The sequence below is a fragment of the Triticum aestivum genome, chromosome 2A, assembly GCF_018294505.1.
Source record: "Triticum aestivum cultivar Chinese Spring chromosome 2A, IWGSC CS RefSeq v2.1, whole genome shotgun sequence".
Lineage (NCBI taxonomy): Eukaryota > Viridiplantae > Streptophyta > Magnoliopsida > Poales > Poaceae > Triticum > Triticum aestivum.
In genome coordinates this window covers 615,068,698-615,094,400 of record NC_057797.1, presented here as the reverse complement: position 1 = coordinate 615,094,400, position 25,703 = coordinate 615,068,698, and the positions used below count along the sequence as shown (strand labels likewise).

The 25,703-nt window shown below is 43.9% G+C and overlaps 2 protein-coding genes and 2 pseudogenes across 2 annotated transcripts; 1 reads left to right on the top strand and 3 right to left on the bottom strand.

The window, feature by feature from the left end:
* The first annotated feature begins 380 nt into the window (after nt 1–380).
* On the top strand, nt 381–2,637 carry LOC123185704 (peroxygenase). Its single transcript, XM_044597538.1, has 6 exons — nt 381–617; nt 714–869; nt 1,676–1,761; nt 1,848–1,942; nt 2,043–2,168; nt 2,290–2,637. Exons 1-6 carry the CDS (start codon nt 503–505, stop codon nt 2,441–2,443), a joined length of 732 nt encoding a protein of 243 aa, XP_044453473.1. The 5' UTR covers nt 381–502; the 3' UTR covers nt 2,444–2,637.
* Nucleotides 2,638–5,886: 3,249 nt separating this feature from the next.
* Nucleotides 5,887–7,403, bottom strand: LOC123189773 (clavaminate synthase-like protein At3g21360). Its single transcript, XM_044602260.1, has 2 exons — nt 7,008–7,403; nt 5,887–6,890 (listed from the first exon to the last, which is right to left on the bottom strand). The coding sequence occupies exons 1-2, from the start codon at nt 7,401–7,403 to the stop codon at nt 6,288–6,290; spliced, it is 999 nt and encodes a 332-aa protein (XP_044458195.1). The 3' UTR covers nt 5,887–6,287.
* A 4,646-nt stretch (nt 7,404–12,049) lies between these two features.
* Nucleotides 12,050–14,831, bottom strand: LOC123189771 (G-type lectin S-receptor-like serine/threonine-protein kinase At2g19130; annotated as a pseudogene).
* A 3,880-nt stretch (nt 14,832–18,711) lies between these two features.
* LOC123189772 (G-type lectin S-receptor-like serine/threonine-protein kinase At2g19130) lies at nt 18,712–22,490 on the bottom strand (annotated as a pseudogene).
* Between the last annotated feature and the right edge of the window lie 3,213 nt (nt 22,491–25,703).

Here is a 25,703-nt window from a genome sequence, read left to right as displayed (position 1 = left end):
CCCCCGACTCTCCGCTTCGTCTGGATGAATCGCCACCGTCAAACCCGCACTAGCGCGAGTCTGCTGAACAAGAAAAACTTCCATTTTAAGAAATGCGCATCTAATTCTGTATCTCTTTTTACAAATTTCCACAACGCGCACGCGGGCGAAAACCAGAGGCGCGTAACGTTTCGTGTCAAGCAGATTAACCGCAAGATTTATGTGGCACAGCACGAGGGAGATGGTACCGTACGGCTCAATCCTCAATGGACAACGATGTGACATGGACGGACAACGGATCGGGAGAGCGACCTCACTGTACAACCCGCCACAGACCACAGAGAAGGCTCCCGGTGCCAAATCACGAAGCGACACCTCGGGGGCAAAGCAATCGTGCACACTTTCACTTCTCGCTCGCCGCACACGCACCGTGGGCGCGCTTCCTTCCTTTGCGTGTATATAAAGAAGAGCAGGACTCGCGGGATCAAGCCGGAAAGTGTGGCGCACGCGCACAGAGGGTTTCATGGCGGAGGAAGCTAAGGCGCCCGCCGACGCAACGTCGACGGTGGCGGAGGCGGCGCCGGTGACGGCCGAGCGGCCGGTCCGGGCGGACCTGGAGACACACCTCCCAAAGCCCTGTGAGTGCCTGCCCCGTTTCTTCCGTTCGTACGTGCATGGTAGTTTCATCAGCAAGGCAGTAACTAGTAGTAACAGGCATGGATGCATGCATGCAGACTTAGCTCGAGCTCTGGTCGTGCCGGATGTGTACCATCCTGAAGGAGAGAGCGGGGAGGGGCACGAGCACGGGCAGAAGAGCGTGCTTCAGCAGCATGTCGCCTTCTTCGACCTGGACGGCGACGGCATCGTCTATCCCTGGGAAACTTACGGAGGTATGTATTTGTATATGTTGCACGGTGTGATGATGGCCTGCTCGTAAAATTCATGTGAAGAAGCTCAATTAGTTTCAAAGGATTAAGTGGCGGGCATTTAGCTGCAGCTTGGCCAGAAGCTATCAAAAATTCAAAACGTACTTTGTTTCGGTACACCCTCCTTAAAAGTAGTAGTATAGAGCAGATTAAATGTGAAGATTAGAAATTACCCCTTCAATAAAAAGAGAGGGTAAAATAGTCCTTGTATCCATGTCAATCTATTCAGTAAGTTTGATCTGCAAGCTAATATGGCGATATCCTTTTTAAATAACTTCAAGATTCGTGTAAACTTTTAAGGGGGGGTCTGCTGAATTAAAACTCAAACTATATCGAAACTAAGATTCATTTTGTACTATTTTTCTTGAATCATGAAGAAAATAAGCATACAATCAGACATCATATGTAAAGTATCACATATATTTGACATACACATCTCCAGACATTAAAAAAAACACAAACATGCTAATTCAGTAGCCAAGTGTTGCATCAATGCATCCTATATATCGAAAACAAGAAGAAAGAACGAGACAGATGGATGGCTTTATGGAACTCACTTGCGCTATTCCTCTGGCCACGACGGCTTAGCGGCGCTAAATAACTTCAAATTCAGCGCTGTGACGGAAATTAGTGAGTTATTAACCTCATATTTAGAGTAGTGTGAAATATGCATAGCTTCAGTGACATGGCTCTTCAAAAATTATATTTTAGAACCACAAAATTTGACAGTGGTTGCCGTAGTTTATGTACTTATATTGCCTGAATTCCAGGAATGAGGGCATTGGGCTTCAACGTGATCGTGTCGTTCGTATTCGCAATTGTCTTTAATATTGGTTTCAGCTTCCCAACTCTACCTGTAAGTACAAAAAGATTTGAAATATTTCCTTGAAAAGTTTCAGCAGGCTCTTATTCATCCTTACTTTTCATAATGGTTATATATAGAGCTGGATACCATCTCCCTTGTTGCCCGTATACATCAAGAACATCCACAGGGGTAAGCATGGTAGCGATTCCTCAACTTATGACACAGAGGGAAGGTAAATCCACACTCCAAACTTGCTTACTACTAGTTCAAAACTTTGTTACACCATCTTTCAGTTCTGAAAGAGGTACGTTCCAACTGTGAAACAAATATAGGTTCATGCCGGTAAATTTCGAGAGCATCTTCAGCAAGTATGCCCGCACGGCGCCGGACAAGCTTAGCTTCGGCGACATCTGTAGGATGACCGAAGGCAACCGGCTGAACTTCGACTTCATTGGATGGTGAGCAGAGCACTCGCGAATTCTCATTTCATCGGCAGTTTACTTAGCAGTCAGTGATGCCAAATGAACTGCAGAAGCGTTGTTCCACTCATGTTTAGCCTGAACTGATATGTGTGTCCAGGATTGTGAGCAAGGGGGAGTGGATACTGCTGTACGTGCTTGCAAAGGACGAGGAGGGCTTCCTCTCCAGAGAAGCTGTTCGCCGCTGCTTTGATGGTAGCCTGTTCGAGTTCATCGCCCAGCAAAGGAGGGAAGCCCACGACAAGCAGCACTAGAGTTGCAACGCTGTCATCTTCGTGAGTAGGACTGTAGACCAGATGGATTACCTCATGTATGCCTAATATATGAAATAAGAGAGGAACGAGTATGAAGTTCAGAGAATAAAGTTGTACACTTCTCAACTAAACTTGAGAACATAAGTACTCTGCACTGTGGTTGTTGAATTTACTGTGATTGTTGATTTTTCTTACTTTATTTAGGGGTAGTTGTACTACAGCTGTGACAATTAATTTGAATAGGAGAGAGTACTAACTCGATTTTCTTTTGAGACAAGATTTTTTTTTAGAAGATTTATTTTCTTGAGGGAAGAGTACTAACTCGATTGTGTTTACGCTGCGGTGATTTCCCCATAAACGGCCCGGCCCAGCTAGTCAGACAAAAATATGGTCCATGTACACTCGGAAGGAAAAACAGATCGAAGAAGACCACTCACTCCTCGCTCTAAAAAAATGTTTTTTGGCCAGATCTAAATAACGAATTATTTAAAACACATCATGATTTTTTTAAAGTGGTGGATTTCAAAAAATATACTTACTAAATAAAATACTTGTGCATAATTAAAATAATCTTCACAGACATTATTCTCATGAAGAATAACTGTGCATAATTTAAAAATGTTCACAAATTTTATAGATATTCATAAAAATATTATAAAATAATTTTGCGTCATTTAAAATGTGCAAAAAAATTATAGATGCGCAAAAATATATTTTAAATTTTAGATTTTTTTGGAAAACAGTCTTGCATTAAAAATTGGTGAATTTTAATTGTGTTTGTAAATTGTAAAAATAATTCATGTATTGTAAATGACTAAAATACAAGAAAAATAATAACCAAATAATTAAAAGGATGAAAAATAAAGAAAGAAAAATTGAAAAAATTGGCAAAAGTTTGAATAGAAAATGAACAAAAAAGGAAAACTAGAATAAAACAAGGGGAACTAATATTCTATTTGTGCTCCTATGCGAAGAAAACTATTTTATTTTTAGAAAATACACCTAAAAGGCGTCTTAAAACTGAGAATTGTCAATGAAGAAAGACAATAGCCAATATAATGAAGATACAAATGGACACAAAACGACCAATAAATATACTCCCTCCGTTCCTAAATATAAGTCTTTCTAGAGATTGCACTATAAACTACATACAGATGTATATAGACATATTTTAGAGTGTAGATTCACTCATTTTGCTCTGTATGTAGTTTATCGTGGAATCTCTAAAAAGACTTATATTTAGGAACAGGGAGTATAATACATTGTAAATCATACTCACTATCTTTTTTCTTCAATTATACGCCATCTATCTGAGATTGAAAATTGCATTGAACCGGCAGAAAAGGAAAGGGACACCTGCAAACGCCCTCGCCATACCAGGCCTTGAAGACCACAATAACCACTCGCCACTTGAAATGAGACCTAGATTTCGCCCAAGGAACATCGATTGAGGCAACACCTCATGCAACAGGCGTCATATTCTTCACCACCATTCTATGGTGTTGGAAAATTGGATCACATCATCGAATGTATAATAGGATATTCCCATGTTAACACCATGAATGCAAGCTTGTGGTGAATAGAAGAAGAACAAATACACTTATTGCGGAGACAAATGTTTCTTTACCCCTCATAAATGGGATCCTGAAGTACTTGCTTTATTTATGTGTACGAGTAAATTCCAAAGACTAGGGCGGTCGTGGTATTCAAGATCACCAAGATAAAAAAAACAGTTTGCTCAGCAAATACCTTTATAAGCTTTTGACAAAGGATGATGTATAGTAAACCCTTTTGTGCATCAAGTATCCAAGCTCAAATCCTTTTCCAAGGCATATAGGAAACCTGTAGACTGACATTTTTTGGCGTGTTGATCACGGTGAAGAAACATCTCTTCCGTTTTGGATCTTTTGCAAAGGAATGGCTTGGAGATACATTTCGGAGAGGATACATGGTCGGGTAACACCACTCTTCGAGAACAATATCTAGCCCTAGACCATATTGCTCACGATAAAAGTAAGTGCAGTTGTTTTGAGCACATCTTCGCCTAATATTTATTTTAAGCAGGATTTGGTCGATCTCCACCTTGTGTCAAGGCACTTCCTCTTGGGGGACTGGTTGTGATCCAACCGATACAAGGCCGGGACGAATTCCGCTGGCACCTTACATAGAATGAAACCTTTACATAAGATTGCATGTACATGGCGCTTACACACTCTGAGATTACGCAATAACGAAAAGACTTGGATGTCAAAGGTACCACTAAAAATTAAAATTTTCCTCCGATATCTTTCTCGAGGAGTGATCCTAACAAAGAACAACCTCGCTCGCCACAATTGGCTAGAGATTAATATTGTTATTTACGTCATCACGATGGGACTATTAAACTTTATTTTGGCAATGTGAATTTACGCATTCTATATGGTTGGTGATCCAAGTTGCCCCCAACTTACCTAGCCCCCCGCAATGTTTGGATGTTGGATGGGTGGAGTTCCACAAAAGTTCTGCGTGTCTATTAGGGTGGGAGTGCCAACCCTGATTTGCTATTTGAGTTTTAGCGGTAAAAATTCCCCTCCCCTTAGGTTAATTTTCGGTTTACACACTAGCTCCGGTTGTGATGTTCTCTGGGGTGTTGTTTACAATGATGTCTGTGCGTGCGGGTCGGAGCATGTGAGCAAAGTGTTGTTACCCAACATTGTTGGTGGCATGGTCTTGGGATAGGTCTCCCACACTCTACGCCGTAGGTTTAGTTTTGCTTGCAATGGCTGTGCTCATTTGGGTTTGACTCTGTGGATCTTGGTTGTGTAGAGGCTGGCGTGTACTTATTATGTTTTCTATTCTCTTGATGCCACATTTTAAGTTAATAAAATACGCCTTTTATCAAAAAATGAGTGATTAAGGGAAAATCAGGATATCATTGAGACCAGGCCTCATGTTTATTTTGTAGTGCGGATTCAGCTGCTTGGTTTGGTTTCACTATATTTGGTATGCCAATTATTTAGATGCATCATAAGAGTTATTTTAGGATTTTTGCAATATCATATTTTTTGTATTTTTGTTACGGGATTGCTAAATCTCAGTCGACTGAGACTTAACCAAGTCTCAATCAATGCCATATTCATTTACATGAAGATCCGTTCAAAATTTTCTTTTTAGTCTTTTTTTCTTTTTTACTCCCCCCGTCTTAAAATAAGTGATACTCCCTCCGTTCCAAAATAGATGACTCAACTTTGTACTAAAGTTAATACAAAGTTGGGTCATCTATTTTGGAACGGAGGGAGTACATGTTATGTCACTTGACTTAGACTTGATTAAGTCTCGATCGACTGAGACCTAGACACTCCTTTTTGTTAGCATAATTGTACGTAAAGTAACCGATGAAGTTGTTTTGGGTTGTGCCCATGCCCAACGACAACGAAATGTATTCATGAACATAGAGACAACAGTAAACAGAAGATGCATAGTACTATATCACTCGAAGAGGATAAGTCTTACATGTCGTAATGCATGTCACCCAGCATGATGATGGATGCAAAACTGCTAATTAGGGGAGAAACTACCGCACCCCTCTTTGGCTGTAATAAGTATTAAGCCGACTGACTTGATCAAACCTTCAGCTCTTATTTTGCCGTAGTAACTTTTTTTTTGGAAAAGGGAGTACCCAGCCTCTGCATCACAATGCACAAAGCCATTTTTACCGTAGTAACTGAAGACAGCTTATTATACTAGAAGAACCAAATGCAGCATCCCCAGCACCAACTAAGATTAATTAGTTAATCAAGCTAGGTCCACCCTCAAGCTTAATTAACTAACCAATTAGTTAAGGTGGGTGATGCATGAAATGAGATCACTTGCATGTGGCGACGAGGACCCTCCTGGGCGCCAGCGACGGCCGGCGGCCGTGGAGCGTTGCGAGGTTGTCGAGGATGAGCACGTCGCCCTTCTCCCACCGGAACTGGATGCTCTCCTCCTCGATGATCTCGCCGCACCGGCGCACGAAGTCCGCCGGTATCTCGGAGCCGTCGGCGAACGTGGCGGAGCTGAGCTCCTTGCCGTGCATCCCCACCACCGTGTTGAACCACATCCGGCGGCCCTTCCGGCCCGGGAACACCCGCGTCAGCTGCCTCGGCCCGAGGATGGTCCTCACGCCGCCTTCCTCCGGCAGCCACTCCACGTCCATCCCCAGCGCGCGGGCTCTCTGCTCCGCCACGGCCTTGTCGGTGGTGGCGAAGGCGTCCTCCCACCCTCGCCCCCGCATGGACTTGGTGTCGTCCTTGCTCAGCGCGGTGAAGGTGTAGCGGAGCCCCTTGGCGTCCAGCTCCTCCACCATGTCCGGGAACTCCTGCAGCGCGCGCTCCGTCACCCGGAAGCTCGGCACGAACGGCGTCTCCCCGCCCTCCGGCGGTGGCACCTCGCAGAACAGGATCACCTTCCCCGGGAACTCCTTGATCTGCACGTCAATTCGTCACACAACAACACAGCGGCAATGGCGACGTCGCCGTCCGTCCATCAATCAATGGCGAACGAGCGATGGAAGCAAGCAAGATCGAGGTGCAGGAGTACTTACGAGGACCATCTCGTGGTGGTAGTAGATGAACTCCTCGAGGGGGCCCTCGTTGGCGGTCCAGATGCGGCCGTGGACGTGGGTGCGCGGGGCGGGGCCGACGTACCGGATGTCCGGCCACCCGAGCGCGTCCACGATGGCGTCGAACTCCACGGCGTCGCGCACGCCGAAGCCGCGCAGCAGCACGCCGCTGTTGGCCACCACCTTCTCCTCCACCCACTCCCGGTTGGCCACCAGGGCCGCCACCAGCGCCTTGTGGTCGTGGCCGCTCACCTCCTCGCTGCCCGGCGTCAGGACCAGTGGCACCTGCTCGCCGTCGATCTCCACCTGGCCCTTGCACTCGCCCAGGCCGAAGAAGCCGTCGCGCGAGGCGGCGACAACAGCTGCAGCTTCTCCCATGGCGCCGGCCTAGCTTCTAAGCTCCGATGCGTGGATTGATACTTGGTACTTGGTAGTGCGTGCCTGACTGACTCTGAATACAATGGATATTTATACAGCGATACGGTGACAGTTCGGAGGTGACCCCTAACAAGGTCTGTGATGGAAACCATGCAACTCTTTTGACCTCTGTGATGCTTGGTTACCGTGGGAGACACAAACAAGCTCATTAATCAACAACACGACAGTAAATATTCACGAAAGTTCCGTTTTCCTTTTGTCCGGATCGAGCACTGAGAAATGCGCCGCTGCTATTGACCGGGCGGACCGAGTGCGCGCGCTGCCATGTCGGGGTGACGCCCTGGCTGGCGTCCTTTGCATTGCATCGTGGGCGCCTCGCGCCATAGCGCAGTCCAAACTGACGGATCGATCGGAGTTCGGAGCCTTCAAAAACAGTAAAAACAAAAAATCCTAATCGAAGAGACAGTAAAACTGAGCCACGTAGGACCTACAGCCATTGACGTCATCAATCATCACATAAGCGGTCAATAATGTTAAAAATCCGACGTCAGGTTTTTTAGCTTGACAAATTGAACGTTTCTTATGACAATTTAGGTGTGCCGAGGATGCAATTTTTTTATCAAGTATGGCAAATTCTGACAAAAAACTGAAGTGTCATGCCTGCTAAAGGAACATGCCCCTCGTGAAAACTAAATTTGCTATAAAAATGTTTGATTTCCATGCTGAGCATCAGGGGTTGTTTTGTAGCGAAATCGGATGCTCCACACCCTCTAGTCCTTCCATCCGGTGTCTGACTGAAAACACAGATTTTTTATACTTGGGGCCCAGTTTTGTCAATATTCTTCAAAATTACGGGCCATGGCTCAATTTTGTCTCATCGTGGCTCCGCCCTTACCATTCACCGTCACCGAGACGGAACCTTCTATTTAGCACGTAGCGTGCTGGACAACGAGCAAACGCGTAGGTTGGCGCATGCTATTGGGCAGTCCCACTTACCCAATATTCTTATATTTTTTTCCGGCACGAAGCAGACTACACCGATTTATTAATTTCACAAAAAAAACTAAAGTGGTTTTGAGCCAGTTTTTCCTAAAACAACAGTACTGCAACAATTTAAAAACATTCATGGTTTTCTAAAATTCTTCACAAATTTTAAAAAAGTTCACACACTAAAAAATGCTTGCAAATTCAGAAAAAATATCAATTTTAAAAAACTGTGCAAGAATTTTAGAAACAAAACAGAATTTCATAAAATATCCACCAATTCAAAAAAAATCCATACATTTCACAAATATGTTCTCCAATTCAAACATATATGTTCAAGAGTTACAAAAACTGTATCAAAATTTCAAAATATGTTCTATGATTCAAAAAATAAGAATTTGCGAAATTCTTCATTGATTCAATAAATGATCACAAATTCATAAAATGCTCATGAATTACAAAAGAATAGTTCCCAATTTCAAAAAATGTTTGTATTTTCAAAAAACAAATCTAATACTCCAAAATTATTTCCAAATTTCAAGTAAACGGGAAAATTAAAATGGAAAAGAAAAGTCAAAAAATAGGGCTGATAATAGTAATAAAGAAATCACATTAAAAAGAAAAACAGTGTTTAGGGGGGGGGGGGTGAATAAGGCTAGTAGATTGGCATGCATTATTAAAAATAAATTCAAGAACAAAATTGAGAATTGAGAAATGGGAATATTTTAAAAATTTCCTAGTTTTTAGAAAACACAAACATTTTTTGAAATTCCAACACTTTTCGAAAATACAACACTTTTTAAATTTAAGAACAAAATTTTGAAAACGGGAACAATTTTTGGAAAACACGCATTTTTTCTTAAATTCCCAAATATTTTTCAGAAGCACAAACAAGTTTTGAAATTACTGTACATTCATCGTAAACATGAACAATTTATGAATTTATGAAGAAATTTTGAAAACATAACATTTTTGGAAAATACTAAACTATTTGTGAAAAAAGTTTTTTAATCCGAACATTTTGCAGAAAAAAGATAACACTTTTGAAATTTTGAAAATATATCTGAAATTCCAGAAAATTGTTGGAAATTGAAAAATGACAGAAAAAACATTCAAATATCGGTTTAGTTTCCTTCTAGAAGGTTACCAAAACTAGTAAAACCGGATTGGAACCTTCAAGAAGGTTCCCAAAACCAGAACGACAAATTTGGTCATAATGCTAAAATGGTCAGCCTATTCCCAAAACCAGAATGACAAATGTTTTGGGTTTTATTTGTTCCTTTTCCGTTTTTTCGGCTTTCTGACTGGTTTTCCTACGTTTTGGCGGGGGGGGGGGGGGGGGGGATTGTATATCTTTTATTTTCTTGGGAAGCAGCCAAAAAGAGAAAAACGTTGTTGTGCTTCTATGCTTCTGCAAGAAGCACACCATGTCCTTCCACAAGAAGCACATATGTGATTCCACAATAAGCACAGCCTGTGCGTCCATGAGAGAAGCACAATTGTGCTTCCCCCCAAAAGAGAAAAACGTAGCTTGCGCTTCCACGAGATGTGCTTCTCGAAAATGGAAAAGCATAGCTCCCCTCGAGTGTTCTCTGTCGTTGACATTTGGCACCACTGTGCCAAATCGATTAGGCAGTTCATGCGTAGTTGTGGCCTAATATGGCCATGGAGCTTAGGACTCGTAAAGGAGCCCTTCTTGATCATATTAGGCCATTGGATGTGATTACAGGCGGCCTTGGCCTCGATGCCAACGAGTGGCTCCAGCGTTACACCCTTGGAGCCTCCCTAATGGAGATCTTTAAGGGAGAAGATCTCTTTTGGCAGCGTAGGGTGGGGTGGGGGGGGGGCTAGAATTGGCTTCTAGAGGGGGGCATACCGTCTATTTCCATGCCATTACGAATGCGTGGCGTCAGAAATGCTCTATCCCGTGTTTGTGGGATGGAGACGTCTCCTTGAGCAGTTAGGGCAGATCATGTCGCACATTTACTCCTTCTATAAGGAGCTCATCAAGGTGGAACCCCGATCTAGGGTTTCTCTGGCAGAGGATTTGTTGGAGAGCAGAGGCCAATGTCTCGGCCATTGAGAATGGCGAGCTAACTTTTCCATTCTTGCCAAAGGAGGAAGGTCGGGAGATTGTTGTGATGGAGGCTAGTTCGTCCCCTAGCTCTAATGGCCTTCTGGGGGCCTCCTTCCAGAATTTCTTGTTACTACAAGTCTACAACCAAACATCTTATATTATGGACGGATGGAGTTCATTACATGATTCGTCCATGTCAGTTGTTGCGAACCAAACATAGAAGACACCTCATGGATTAGGTGTATTACTGGAATGTGTTCAGATGCCCCTTCCTGATTATTCCTAATTGTTATATTCTTTAGCTATTAAGAATTTCAGAATGGCTATGATTCTCTTTTTCTTTTGTGTATGAATATGGAGATTAACATTAAAGTTGCTCCAGGATCTCATGCTACTGCGAATAAGCCTAATAGATTGGCATGCATTATGTCTACAGCTTTACATTAAGTTCCGTATTATGCGGTACATGAGTTCGTGAGTTAATTGCATAATGAAAAAAAAAAACCTTGAACTTAGCCTCATCCGAATAATTCTGTACATGTTATATTTTCCTTTTTGCTCTCGGTTGTAGCAAGTTCCTTTGTGATGGTTTTTCTTTTCGGTGGTCGGACTTGCTTACCATGTATAATCGCCTTCTTTTATTCCTTCGGCTCCACATTACAACTCTAAAATTTACTGAAAACAAAAATTGGTAACATCAGCCAACTACGAATTAGTATTACACTGAAGTTGCAGCATCAGATTGTTCTGCGAGTAGTCTTGGCATCAAGGGCATATCAATCTCCTGTAGAACCTCGAGAACCCGACCGATCAAACTGATTTGTTTCCACTTCACCCATAGTAGACATACTTTTGCACAGCTTCAATAACTAAACGTGTGAGGTTCTGGCATTTTCCAAACATGTTTGACATGCTCCAATTTTCTTTCTTTCCCTGCAATGAACAGACGCTATAGAGCTATGGCTGGGATCTTGCCGGCTGCCATGGTGGTATCTCAATGTTGGCGAAACCGACCGCCTACATTGGCAAATCGTTCAACATGGACGGCTGCAACATCAGGGAAGCCATCCTCAGTTCCACTGGACTATGTATAAGTACCAGCAAATGGACCAGGATTCCGTACTTTTGCAGGTTCAGTTTTGCACCCGAGAGCGGCGAACTCGACCGGGCAATGGACTGCAGAATTCAGTTCAGGGGCTTGGTTCTCGGAGGCAATGTTCAGATGAGTGGTAGTGGTAACTAGGGTTAAGTGAGTCGTCATCATGTAAAAAAACCCTGAAGAAATGTAATAACTTTCTACATTTTGTCTGCCTTGTTAATTCAAAAAGGAAATGGAATTTTTCCTAATTTAATATTGGAGAGTGCTTCTGTTCTGGAGAACAGAGCCTTTATAAGTTGTCTAAGAAGATGCATCTTTTTTTTTTCCTGGTGGTTGTGAAAACTTCTTACTTGGTGTCCATTTGATGGTCAGCTTTTTTTCCATCATGGAGAACTATTTTGTAGGCTGTCAAATATAATCGTCTCTGTAGTAGTGAATAAGCAGCTTACAAGTGACACATCTCTAAGATGAAGTAATTATTGGGAGTATCTTTCTCTCTTAACAAAGTAGTGGCATTTATTTCGCTACAATGCTTGCTCTATACCATATACAGTATAAGATAAGTAAATAACAGACGATTTGGAGACCGCTAGCTCGCCTCCTTCTTTTATTCCTTGTTCTCCACATTACAACTTAAAAAAAAGTACAAACTCTCTTTATTATTATTACATTGAAGTTGCAGCATCAGATTGTTCCATCATAGCTGCAAGGAGTCTTGGCATTGGGGGTATATCAATCTCCTGTAGACCCTCGAGAACACGAACCACTTCACTCATAGTCGGCCGATCAAACTCACTATCTTGGATGCACCAAGATGCAACTTTGCAAACCCTTTCAGCCTCTTCCAAATTGAAGTCACCATGCAATTGTGTATCCATTAAACTCTTCACATCTCCCTCGTGAAGCTTCTTGATGGCTTGCACAGGGAAATATTCGTGATGTTGGTAACTGTTGCTGCTGCTCTCAGTGCTGTGTGATATTTCCGGTGAGGAATTCCTCCTTCCTGATATAATTTCTAGCAGTACCATGCCGAAGCCATAAACGTCGACTTTCGGTGTGATCGCCACTCCGCTAAGCCACTCTGGGGCAAGATAACCTATCGTTCCTCTGAATGAAGTCAGAATTCGGCTGAAATCCCTCCCCACAAATGCTGCCAATCCAAAGTCTGCGACTTTAGGAACAAATGCTGCATCCACAAGTATGTTCTCTGGCTTAATATCGCAGTGTATGATGCACTCGCGACAACTCTGATGCAAGTAGGACAATCCTCTGGCAATTCCTAGGGATATCTGATATCTGGTGTTCCAGTTTAGCACAACAGCATCAACATTATTGCTCTTCTTAAACAGATGACCATCAAGAGAACCATTTAACATGTGCTCATACACAAGTAATCTGTGATCACCTTCGCAGCAGAAACCAACCAATTTTACTAGGTTGATATGTTGGATCAGTCCAATTGAGCTCACCTCGGCCCTGAACTGCTTCTCTCCTTGACGGGCACCATCAAGCCTTTTCACTGCTACAGTAGTCTTTGAGTCACTTAACACCCCCTTTATACAGAACCAAAACCTCCACCACCAAGCTTGTCAGAGAAGTTTTTAGTAGCACGAACTAAATCAGTATATCTGAAGGCTATAATCCCGCCAACACTGCCTTGATTGTCATAGTATGATGAAAGAAAACCACACCACTTAAATCTGTTCCTCCAAATCAGTAACAGAAACATGAGCATGAGTAACCCAAAACCAATAATGCTTGCAGCGGTAACAACTCCAACGTTTGGTTTTCTTTTGTTTTTCCTCAAACTTGGCATGAAATCTTTGGCAGCAAGACGGAGATAAAGAACATCTTTAGAAGTGTATTCAATGCCATCACTAAGAGTTACACTAAGCAACTCCCCATTCCAGACAGAGCATTTGCTATCATTATAGGAATAAGCAGTGCAGGAGCAGGAACCGAGACAAGTTTCTTCGCATTCGCTCTGAGTGGTGGCAACGGCTATGATTTGTGGGCTGTAGGGCAATGTAACTTGAGCAATGGGCTGGAACATGTCTGTTGAACTTGTGATGTTTTTGTCACTAGTGCAATGTAAAGGTGTATTTCTGATGCATCCTCCTGTTCGATCTTGAAACTTCCAATCCTGCGGCGACTTCTGAGAGAAGCTCTCCATGCAGTCACATGATGGATTTGGATTGCCTCTGCACACTGTAAAAGGTCCACAGGCAGCAGGCGCGTTGCAGGGATCGTCAGGTTGGGCATATATGATTTGCCAAGACTGATTAGCTTGCGACCAGTGATTCAGCTTTATCTGACCAGACATGTCTAGTGAGACAAATACAGAAGGCGATGGTTCATTATGTGAAGTGTACATGTAGTACTCCTCTTGGTCATTATCAACATATACTAGGTTATATAAGCCTTTGGTCAGAGGATTGGAATCAAGCAGTGAGTTGAGTACTCGCACAAGATTGAATGATGATGTTGTGGAGGATGCATACTGCCAATACACTACAGATGGGTTGTTGCGGCGACTGAGGACAAGCCCCCTGGTGTCTTCTAATTCAATGCTGTATGAGCCGAGCCCCGGATCAATGAGGCTCTTCTTTGAGATGGGTTGGCGAGTGAAACTAATGACCTTGTTTCGGCCTAACTTGGCACCAGCAAGCACAACATCTGTTGGGTAGTCGAAGCTCTGCCATGCCAGTAGGTCAGATGACCGGCTCTCTTTGAGGACAAGGTTTCCACTGTTCAAGAGAACGGCAGAACTAGTGGCTTTGATGCTGCTGTGTGTCCTATTATTGACAATGTGAGTGGACCAAACAATGGATTCATTGTTGGCGGCATGGTTTACTATGACAAGATTGCCATCTCTTGATATCTTGAGCTGTGTTAGGTTGACATTGGGGTTGGTGATGGGCTGATCCCTATTAGCAATCCATACGGTTGTGAGAACTGGGATCTTATTGAACCATATGCCAAGGTACCACAAGCTGGGGCTGGGAGATGTGGTGTTGTGGGATGACTTACTGATGGTGCTTGCTGGATGGAACTGGAAGAAGCCAAGCGCGAACTTGCCGTTTCTCGAGACAAGCTTGTCAGCGAAGGCCAGGTTTTGGCCTGCCATGAGAGTGTCATTGCTTGCAGTTGCAGAGGAGGAGCACCAAGGAGTAGTGTGCACGAAGAGAAGCCAGAGTGATAATATGTAGAGGGGAGGCATGGAGAAGAATGTGAATGCTCTCTGCTCTGCTATTCAGAGAAGGCAGAGAATGTGTATATATAGACAGAATGGGAGAGGCTGAGCCTAACAAGTAGTTAAGGATGCATGCATGTTCCGCTAACTGACCAGAGAATTCACTACAATCCACTTTGGACAAATTATTCAGAGACGGACAGCGCTAGCTACTAGCTATTTACCCACTTGGGCTGCAACTTGAACTCAAAGTTAGTACAGTATTAACATAAAAAGCAAGTGCTAGATTAGCTTATCAAGAAGGAGGACCTTGAATGAAGCTTCCACCAAGCGGGCTGCATAGAACCACCATGGACGACCAGGCTTCCACCAGGTCAAGGTCAAGTCAATCATGAGGCTTCCACCAGGCTTACCAAACAGATCCTTCAGTATTTTAGTTATATCAGGCATGTGCTAACCAACAGACAATTTTTTTAAATCCATCCTGCAAATCTTTGCTTCAATGAATATCAACACAAAAGACCAACAAAAATGAGACCACAGACGCAAACTTAAAACACATAAGAGAGCACCTAGAAAAGGAACACAAATTAACCACAAGGGACGGTGGTAGTACTGTCAATATCCTTTTTTACTAACCAACCCACAAAGATAAATGTTTTTGATTTAGATAATGATAAAGATAAATGTTTGTGTTACAAATACAAATTCAACGGATATGAACACAAAGTCACCATGCGTAAGTGTGACCAGCGAAAGAAAAAACAACAAATGTTGTAAACTAAAGTTGGCAACTTAAAACACATACTTGGCAGAAAAAAAGGGTAACTTATAACACATAACAAAGAGCTAGGGGGAAAAAGCAGAAATTAACCAAAGGGGCGGCAGTATTGGCAATATCTCTGAACTGAAATTCAACTAATACATATACAAACCATCCCAGGCTCATTGGACCAAGGTCCTGTTTGGTATAGACTCGTCAATTCCTCTCGTTTGATCGCTCACACGCTTACTGGAAGCAGTCAATTCTCTGCATCACATTTGAGTGCTAATCTACAGAACATAAGATGACTGACGGGGGGAAGTCAAGATTGGTGACTACAGCGGTACTAGCTACGTACCCACTTGGCATGGCAACTTGAGATGGGCAGCTGTACACCCATTCGGTGCTATCTATCTCTCTATATATAATGGAGCTTCCACCAAGTGGCTGCATGGAGCCAGCCATGGTCACAGTCAAGTCGATCATGAGGTTTCCACCAAGCTTACCAGGCAGATCTTTCAATATTCTAGTGCTATATGGCAAGTGGTACCTTGCCATACAATTTTTAAAATCCAACCCCCGAATATTTGCTACAATGAATATATTACAAATGCAAATTCAACAGATATCAATGCAAAAGACTAACCAAAACTCCCCAAAAAAAAGGCGACCAGACAGAATTATAATAAAAAGTTGGAAGCTAAAGTTGGCAAACTTAAAACATACAAGAGACGGTGGCTGTAGTGCCAACATCAGAGTACCAGACTCACGTCTGCAGGACTGAATTTCAACTTATACTTGACAAGCTATGGGACCGTGTGTCCCAGGCTCATTGGACCAAGGTCTCTTCAGTTTCAATATGAGTTCATTGAACTATCTACTCCGTCACTCTCATTTGGTTGATCACACGCCTATTGTGAAGCCAGTCGATTCTCTGCGTCATGCTTGTAAGGGCAATGGTAGCTAATTCTACAGAATGTCAGATAGAAAGCTACTTACTCAGGAACCTAACTGCCAAACTTTTTCCCTTATAGCATTTCCAAGTTTAGGATAAAGGAAATAATGCATAGCACTCCTAGAGTAGAATAGGCTGCCTATTCTACATTGGCAGAATAAGAAAATAGCAACAGACATAATTAGGCACAGTCTGAAAACAATTATTTAATCTACACCTGGCATCTTGACTAAGCATGCTAATAGTAACCTATCCACGGTAATTAGAAGTTCTGAAGTTACCATCCCATGTCTATAAAAAAACACCTGAACTATCACCTAGATGTTTTTATTGGGGATGATTCGCTGCAGCTTTTGTTCTAGGCAATTTGGTATGAATGCATAAGCATAGTGCAATTCAGTACCTTGAAAAGCATGTGCTTCATGCCCACTTCCAGATGCCTATGCTTTCAAAGGAAAACACCTAAACACAGAGCATAAATTCATCAAAGCATTTCCAAACAGTAGAATTTATTAAAAAATGTGGCAATCAGAATAGAAACAGTTCTTTGCTGCTTGGTGGGGAATCTATAACAAATTTATGAAATGCATATAATAACCTCACAATTAGACATTGGAGCAAATCATTCTAAAGAAAGAAAGATGCACGCTTGTCAATGAGAGACCTGACATTGTCAAGTGGGCGAAAGCAGGGACGGTCTGATTGGTGGCGCTTCTTCTGGTGGTGCCTAGCGCTTAGGAGTGTAGCGTTGTAATTTTTGGGTGTTGCCCTTTATAGGGCATGTACATAACTTTTTCTACTGACAATGCATCATGGCACAAAACTTTTGCATTTTCATGAAAAAAAACACTTCGAAGTTTAGGATAGAGCAAATAAAGCATAGCACCCATAGATAAGAATAGGCTGCCTCTTTTACACTGGTAGAATAACAAAAGGCCTCTGATAGAAATTTGGATATACCAAGCGATTATACAGTATATGCGGTCTCTTGATTAGGTACAGTTTGAAATCAATTATATAATTTTCTAGAAAAAATTTTATTTAAACTATAGCTGGCATCTTGCCTAAGCAAGCTATTAGTAACCTGTCCCTGCATTGTAATTAGAAGTTCTGAAGTTACCATCCCAAGTCTGAAAAGAACACCTCAACTTTCACCTAGATGTTTTTATTGAGGATGACTGGCTGCGCTTTTGCTCTCGGCAATTTAATATGAGCAGGCAAAAACAGTGCAGTGCAGTGCCTTGAATAGCCTGTGCTTCATGCTCCTTTCCAGATATGCAAATACTAAACGCGGCACATATATTCATCAAAACATTTGCAAACTATACAAAAGGAGAAAAAATTGCGGCAATCAGAAGAGAAACAGTTGTTTGTGCTGGTGGGGAATCTTTAACAAATTTGCAAAATTTAGGAGGCTTAAAACCAAAGGTGTTGTCCAGTAGGAGGATGCTTCTTCATTGCTTTGTCACCATGGACTGAATGTCACTTGTTATGCTCTCTCTAGCAGGGTTATGAACCTTACTGTCATCTGCGGTTGCTTTCATCTAGGGGACTGAATGTAATAGCCTCATGACCTTGGAGCAAAATCATTCTACAGAAATAAATAATAGTGCAATCACATTCCTTGTCTTACATAGTATGGTGTATATGAAATAAGAATTCTATCATCACTATAATCTCCAAGAAACTCAAAAGGCAATCATATCCTCAAGAGAGATGGCGATGGCAGAAAGTTCAGCAGACATTAAGTGAGTTTATATGTAGCAATAGTCAACATATTACATACCGTCATGTCACCTTTGACCGTCTTCAAACCTGGATTCCTTCATTTGTACCCATATTTTCCTTCGCATCCATGCCGCACTGGAGCCTGCCGCAATTTTGTCGCGCAGGTGTAGGGTCAGGCCACTCGGTTTTGTACCAGAACACCACACCATCGAGTGAGCATGAGGGATGACCAGGCCATGCGTACTCTTGATCAAGAATGGGTTGTGGCATACATGTACATTGACATCTTCCTTCGATTTAAAGATAGGTATCAAACTATCCCATCAACAAAACATACACATATTTCTAGGTCTGCCATACTTTGCTACAACGCTTGATTACATACGGCACTAAATAAGAGATAATTTAATTAGCATACCAGCTTTGCCTTCCTTTATTCCTTCCGCTCAACATTACTAAAACTCTAAAACTTGCTGAAATTAACAGATATTATTAGCATCGACTGCTAGTTATTATTACACTCAAGTTGCAGCACCAGGTTGTGCCGTTATAGCTGCAAGTAGTCTTGGCATCGGGGGCACATCAATCTCCTGTAGACCCTCGAGAACCCGGACCACTTCACCCATCGTTGGCCGATCAAACTCATTATCTTGGATACACCAACCTGCAACTTTGCAAACCCTTTCAGCCTCTTCCAAATTGAAGTCACCATGCAACCGTGGATCCACCAAACTCCTCACATCTCCCCCATGAAGCATGCTGATGGCTTGCACCGAGAAATATTCAACATGGTAACTGCCGCTGCTGCTAGTGTTGTATATTTCAGGTGAATTCCTCCTTCCCGATAAGATCTCCAGCAGGACCATGCCAAAGCCATAAACATCAACTTTGGTGTAATAGCAACTCCGGTAAGCCACTCTGGGGCAAGATAGCCTGCAGTTCCTCTGAATGTAGTTAGAATTCGGCTAAAATCCCTTCCTACAAACGCTGCCAGCCCAAAGTCTGCAACTTTAGGAACAAATGATGTGTCCACAAGTATGTTTTCTGGTTTAACATCACAGTGTATGATGCATTCATGGCAACTCTGATGCAAGTAGGACAACCCTCTGGCAACTCCTAGGGTTATCTGATATCTGCTGTTCCAGCTTAGGACAGCAGCATCAGCATTATTGCTCTTCTTAAATAGATGACCATCAAGAGACCCATTTAACATGTGTTCGTATACAAGTAATCTGTGATCACCTTCGCAGCAGAAACCAATCAATTTGACAAGGTTGATATGTTGGATCAGTCCAATTGAGCTCACCTCGGCCCTGAATTGCTTCTCTCCTTGCTGAGCACCATCAAGCTTTTTCACTGCTATAGTAGTCTTCGAGTCACTTAACACTCCCTTGTATACAGAACCAAAACCACCTCCTCCAAGCTTTTCTGAGAAGTTTTTAGTAGCATGAACTAATTTGGTGTATCTGAAGGCTATAATCCCACCAGCACTACCTTGATTGTAGAATAAAGGGGAACCACACCACTTGATTTTGTTCCTCCAAATAAGTAAGAACACCATGAGCATTAGTAACCCAAAACCATTGTTGAGGAAATCGTTAACTGGTAGCTGCTCGGTCGGCTGGTGAGTAGGGGATTAATAGGCTAATCGGCAAGTTAATCGGCCATTTAATCAATTAATCGGACGATTTATCGGGTAATCGGCTACTCGGGGACCCTATGAGTAGGGATTAATCGACAAGATAACTGGTTAATCGGATGAATTCTTGAACAGGGCCCAAAACCAAAAATGCTTGCAGCAGTGACCACTCCAACGTTTGGTTTTCTTTTGTTTTTTCTCAAACTTGGCAGCAAATCTTTGGCGGCAAGGCGAAGGTAAAGAACATCTTCAGAAGTATTATCAATGCCATCATTCAGATTTACACTAAGCAATTCCCCATGCCAGACAGAGCATCTGCTACCGTTATAGGAATAAGCAGTGCAGGAGCAGGAACTGAGACAAGCTTCTTCGCATTCGCTCTGTGTGTTAGCAATGTCTATGCTTTGTGGGTTGTAGGGCAATGTAACTTGAGCAATGGAGTGGAACATGTCTGTTGAACTTGTGATGTTTTTGTTGTCACTACTAGTGTTGCAGTGTAATGGTGTATTTCTGATGCATCCTCCTGTTCGATCATTAAACTCCCAATCCAGAGGTGACTTCTGAGAGAAGTTCATCATACAATCACAGAATGGCTGTGCAATGCCGTTGCAGACTGTGAAAGGTCCACAGGTAGCAGCCGGAGTGCAGGGATCGGCAGGCTGGGTATATATAATTTGCCAAGACTGGTTGGCTTGTGACCAAACATTCAGCTTTATCAGACCAGAGATGTCTAGTGAGACAAATGTGGGAGATGATTCATCCGGTGAAGTGTACGTGTAGTACTCCTCTTGGTTGTTATCAACATATGTTGTGTTAATCAAACCTTTGGTCCGTGGATCCAAATCCAGAATGGAATTGAGTATTGGTATAAGACTCAACGATGATGTTTTGGAGGATGCCCAATGCCAATACACTACCAAGGGGTTGCGGCGCTTGAGGACGATCCCCTTGGTTTCTTCTAGTTCAATGCTGTATGAGCCAAGACCCGGATCAATGAGGCTCTTCTTTGAGATGCTCTGATGAATAAAGCCGGTGACCTTGTTCCGGCCAAACTTGGAACCAGGAAGAAAAATATCTGTTGGGTAATCAAAGCTCTGCCACAACGGTAGGTCAGATGATGATGGGCTCTCTGTGACTGTAAGGGCAAGGTTTCCACTGTTCAAGAGAACGGCAGCACCAGTGGTGGTGTTTATGCTGCTGGTTTGTGTCCTATTATTGACATTGTGAGTGGACCAAACTACGGAATCGTTGTTCGCGATGACAAGATTGCCATCGCTCGATATCTTGAGCTGTGTTAGGTTGAGGTTGGGGCCAGTGATGGGCTGGGCCCTATTAGCAACCCACACAGCAGTAAAAACTGGGATCTTGTTGAACCATATGCCAAGGTACCAGCTGGAGCTGGTGGTGTCCAGGGACTTACTGATTATGCCTGCTGCTGGCTGAAAGAAGCCGAGCGCGAACTTGCCGTTTCTTGAGACGAGCTTGCTGCCGACGGCGAGCGATTGGCCAGCCGTGAGGGTATCGCTTGCAGCTGCGGACGAAGGGCACCAATGAGGAATGTGCAAGAGGAGGAGAAGCCCGAGCGAAAATGCGTAGAGGGGAGGCATGGAGGATAGTGTGAATGTTGCTTTGCTCTGCTATTTGGAGAAGGAAGAAGAGGGTGGATATAAAGATGAAATGGAAGAGGAACAAGAGTGTGAACAAGCATGGAGGCAGGGCAAGTCAAGATTGGTGACTACTGACTAGGACAGCACTAGCTACGTATACCCACTTGGGCTGCCACTTGAGCTGGGTAGCTGCATACCCACTTGGACTTGGGGCTATCATCTCTGTATACAATACAAGGAGCAAGGCGCTGGCAGTATTGCCATGAAAACCGTGTGCTGCCCCGCATGAGGCACACCAAGGTTGACTTCCAATGAAGCATCCACTACACTGATCGACTGGAGCCACTTCTGAGTGCTCACTGGATTCACCCCTTCATGACTGAATATGAAATCCAACTTCCCTCATAGTGCAGAAGGTCAGAAAGCAACTCAGAAACCTAACTGCAGGCAAGCTTTTCGTCTGTAGCATTTCCAAGTTCAGGGCAAAGGAAATGAAGCATACATCGGTGTACATCGGTATATATTGACAGAATAGGAAGAATGGCAACACATAAAGCAGCAAGTAATAAACAAAATCTATCCTTTTTTCAGAGAGAGAAGAAATAACAATCAACAGGCTGATGTAGAACAGGATGATATGTAAGAGCTTGAGTAGTTTAACTTTCTTTGTAGAGGAAGAGAATATAATATTGACAGAAGAGAAAGCTCACCAGCAGCAGCCATTGTTCAGCTTGTAGAACCGAATCAGGGAGGCCGCCGCCGCCGTGAACCACCGGAATGGAAGTAAATGGAGCCCGCATGACGGAGACTCGCCAGCTCGCCGTCCCGATGTCCGTTCCCTATTCCCCTCGCCGGCCTCTCGATTGTTCCGCCGCCAGCCAAGCCTGAATGCCACCGCCTGCCGTGGTGTGGCCCGTCCCCCGCCTCCACGCCTCCACTACCGACGGTTGCCACCCCCGCCCCCGCCACCCGCGTGATTCGCAGCGTCGGCGCCGCCGGCCACCGGCAGAAGGTGACGTGAGGGTGAGGTCCGGCGGCCGTCAGAGGGAGAGCGGCGGCAGACTGAGCCCCACGGTGATAAATGATTTTTACCGATTGGTTCACAGCCGTCGGATGGATGAAACTAATTAAAATTCATGTAAATGATGTGCAATACACCACTCCATTGTTTTTTTCGGGACTCCATTGTTTGTATCCCTTGCTTAAGAAAATAAGTACGGTTAGGGCATTTTCAAACCCATGCATCAAAATGTTTGTAAATGTCCATACAATATGATTCGAACCCGTTGTCTCCGCTTTGGTCGCGGTTGCCACCCACCCAGTTCCCGCCCATTTCTCGTCCATCGCCACGATGGAGCCGGAGGTATTGGTGGAGATGTTCACAGTTTCGCCAGGCCTGGAGCCGGAGGACCTATCGGTGGTGGTCACCCATCTTTTTTGTTTGAACTTTTTTATTTCATGTTTGACTTTTTCGTTGTTTTTTGAAATCGCCTCAATTTGTCAACCTCTTATTCTTATTGATCCATCTGATGCCTTTTAAGATCTGGTTTGGATAGCAGAAAAGTTCCCTATCTTTTCTTAAAGAGTAATTCCGAGTTATCGAACCCATAAGAGGATGTGCACTACGACAAAGACTTTGACAAGTCTATGTTAAATCAAACCTTTAACAATTAATCTTAGAGGTGTAAACACTAAAATTAAAACATGCATGACTATGAGGTCTTACTCTCACAACCCTAGATTTATACTCGGGGTCATCATGATATTAATTTATGCATTGGAAAACACCTATTAGGATGTGCTTGCGACGCGATAATGTGAGGGATGTATCCAAAATACGTCTTGACCGGTGCGCGACCTGGATCAAGAGTCAACTGTTCAACCACATGCACTTATCGCGAACCAACCTGTGGTTAGATGGTTAGAGGGACTGTGGTATCTCCAGCCCACCAGGGTTCAAATCCTGGTGCTCGCATTTATTCCTGAATTTATTTCAGGATTTCCGGCGATGCGCATTCAGTGGGAGGAGACGTTCCCATCGACGACGAGGTGCCTACGGTGACTTCGTAAATTTTAAGATGATATACCGGCTCAGTCTTTCGAAGGCCCTCATAGGGGTAGGATGTGCGTGTGTGCGTTCATAGGGGTGAGTGTATGCGCGTGTATATGAGCGCTTGCGTCTGTACTGTGTTCAAAAAACCACATACACTTATCACCGTGCGGCATTACTTCGGTTATTAAAAATAAATTGTTTGGACAAAAGTGTTGGAAATATGCCCTAGAGGCAATAATAAATTGATTATTATTATATTTCCTTGTTCATGATAATCGTTTATTATCCATGCTAGAATTGTATTGATAGGAAACTCAGATACATGTGTGGATACATAGACAACACCATGTCCCTAGTAAGCCTCTAGTTGACTAGCTCGTTGATCAATAGATGGTTACGGTTTCCTGACCATGGACATTGGATGTCATTGATAAAGGGATCACATCATTAGGAGAATGATGTGATGGACAAGACCCAATCCTAAGCCTAGCACAAGATCATGTAGTTCGTATGCTAAAACTTTTCTAATGTCAAGTATCATTTCCTTAGACCATGAGATTGTGCAACTTCCGGATACCGTAGGAGTGCTTTGGATGTGCCAAACGTCACAACGTAACTGGGTGGCTATAAAGGTACACTACAGGTATCTCCGAAAGTGTCTGTTGGGTTGGCACGAATCGAGACTGTGATTTGTCACTCCGTGTAAACGGAGAGGTATCTCTGGGCCCACTCGGTAGGACATCATCATGATGTGCACAATGTGATCAAGGAGTTGATCACGGGATGATGTGTTACGGAACGAGTAAAGAGACTTGCCGGTAATGAGATTGAACAAGGTATCGGGATACCGACGATCGAATCTCGGGCAAGTATCGTACCGCTAGACAAAAGGAATTGTATACGGGATTGATTAAGTCCATGACATCGTGGTTCATCTGATGAGATCATCGTGGAGCATGTGGGAGCCAACATGGGTATCCAGATCCTGCTGTTGGTTATTGACCAGAGAGTTATCTCGGTCATGTCTGCATGTTTCCCGAACCCGTAGGGTCTACACACTTAAGGTTCGATGACGCTAGGGTTATAGGGAATAGATATACGTGGTTACCGAATATTATTCGGAGTCCCGGATGAGATCGCGGACATCACGAGGAGTTCCGGAATGGTCTGGAGGTAAAGATTTATATATGGGAAGTCCTGTTTTGGTCGCCAGAAAAGTTTTGGGGTTTATCGGTAACGTACCGGGACCACCGGGAGGGTCCCGGGGGTCCACCAAGTGGGGCCACAAGCCCCGGAGGGCTACATGGGCCAAGTGTGGGAGGGGACCAGCCCCAGGTGGGCTGGTGCGCCCCCACACAAGGGCCCAAGGCGCCTCCAAGAGGGAAGGGGGGCAAACCCTAGGCCAGATGGGCCCTAAGGCCCACCCCAGGTGCGCCTCCCCCTCTCCCCCTTGTGGCCGCCACCCAGATGGGATCTGGGGGCTGCCGCCACCCCTAGGGAGGGAACCCTAGGTGGGGGCGCAGCCCCTCCCCTCCCCCTATATATACTTGAGGTTTGGGCTGCCCAACACACATGAGTTCTTGACCTCTCCCTGGCGCAGCCCTACCCCTCTTCCTCCTCGTCTCTCGTAGTGCTTGGCGAAGCCCTGCTGGAGTCCCGCGCTCCTCCACCACCACCACGCTGTCGTGCTGCTATTGGATGGAGTCTTCCCCAACCTCTCCTTCTCCCCTTGCTGGATCAAGGCGTAGGAGACGTCACCGGGCTATACGTGTGTTGAACATGGAGGTGCTGTCCGTTCGGCACTAGGATCATCGGTGATTTGAATCACGACGAGTACGACTCCATCAACCCCGTTCACTTGAACGCTTCCGCGTAGCGATCTACAAGGGTATGTAGATGCACTCTCCTTCCCCTCGTTGTTGGTTTCTCCATAGATAGATCTTGGTGACACGTAGGAAATTTTTTGAATTTCTGCTACGTTCCCCAATAATGGCATCATGAGCCAGGTCTATGCGTAGTTTCTATGCACGAGTAGAACACAAAGTAGTTGTGGGCGTTGATTTTGTTCAATATGCTTACTGTTACTAGTCCAATCTTGATTCGGTGGCATTGTGGGATGAAGCGGCCCGGATCGACCTTACACGTACTCTTACGTGAGACTAGTTCCACCGACTGACATGCACTAGTTGCATAAGGTGGCTA

Coding starts and splice junctions, on each gene's coding strand:
- LOC123185704 (XM_044597538.1), top strand. CDS start 503: ATGGCGGAGGAAGCTAAGGCGCCCGCCGACGCAACGTCGACGGTGGCG. Junction 618..713: donor GACACACCTCCCAAAGCCCT/GTGAGTGCCTGC, acceptor GCATGCATGCAG/ACTTAGCTCGAGCTCTGGTC. Junction 1,943..2,042: donor ACTTATGACACAGAGGGAAG/GTAAATCCACAC, acceptor AAACAAATATAG/GTTCATGCCGGTAAATTTCG.
- LOC123189773 (XM_044602260.1), bottom strand. CDS start 7,403: ATGGGAGAAGCTGCAGCTGTTGTCGCCGCCTCGCGCGACGGCTTCTTC. Junction 6,891..7,007: donor ACCACCACGAGATGGTCCTC/GTAAGTACTCCT, acceptor ATTGACGTGCAG/ATCAAGGAGTTCCCGGGGAA.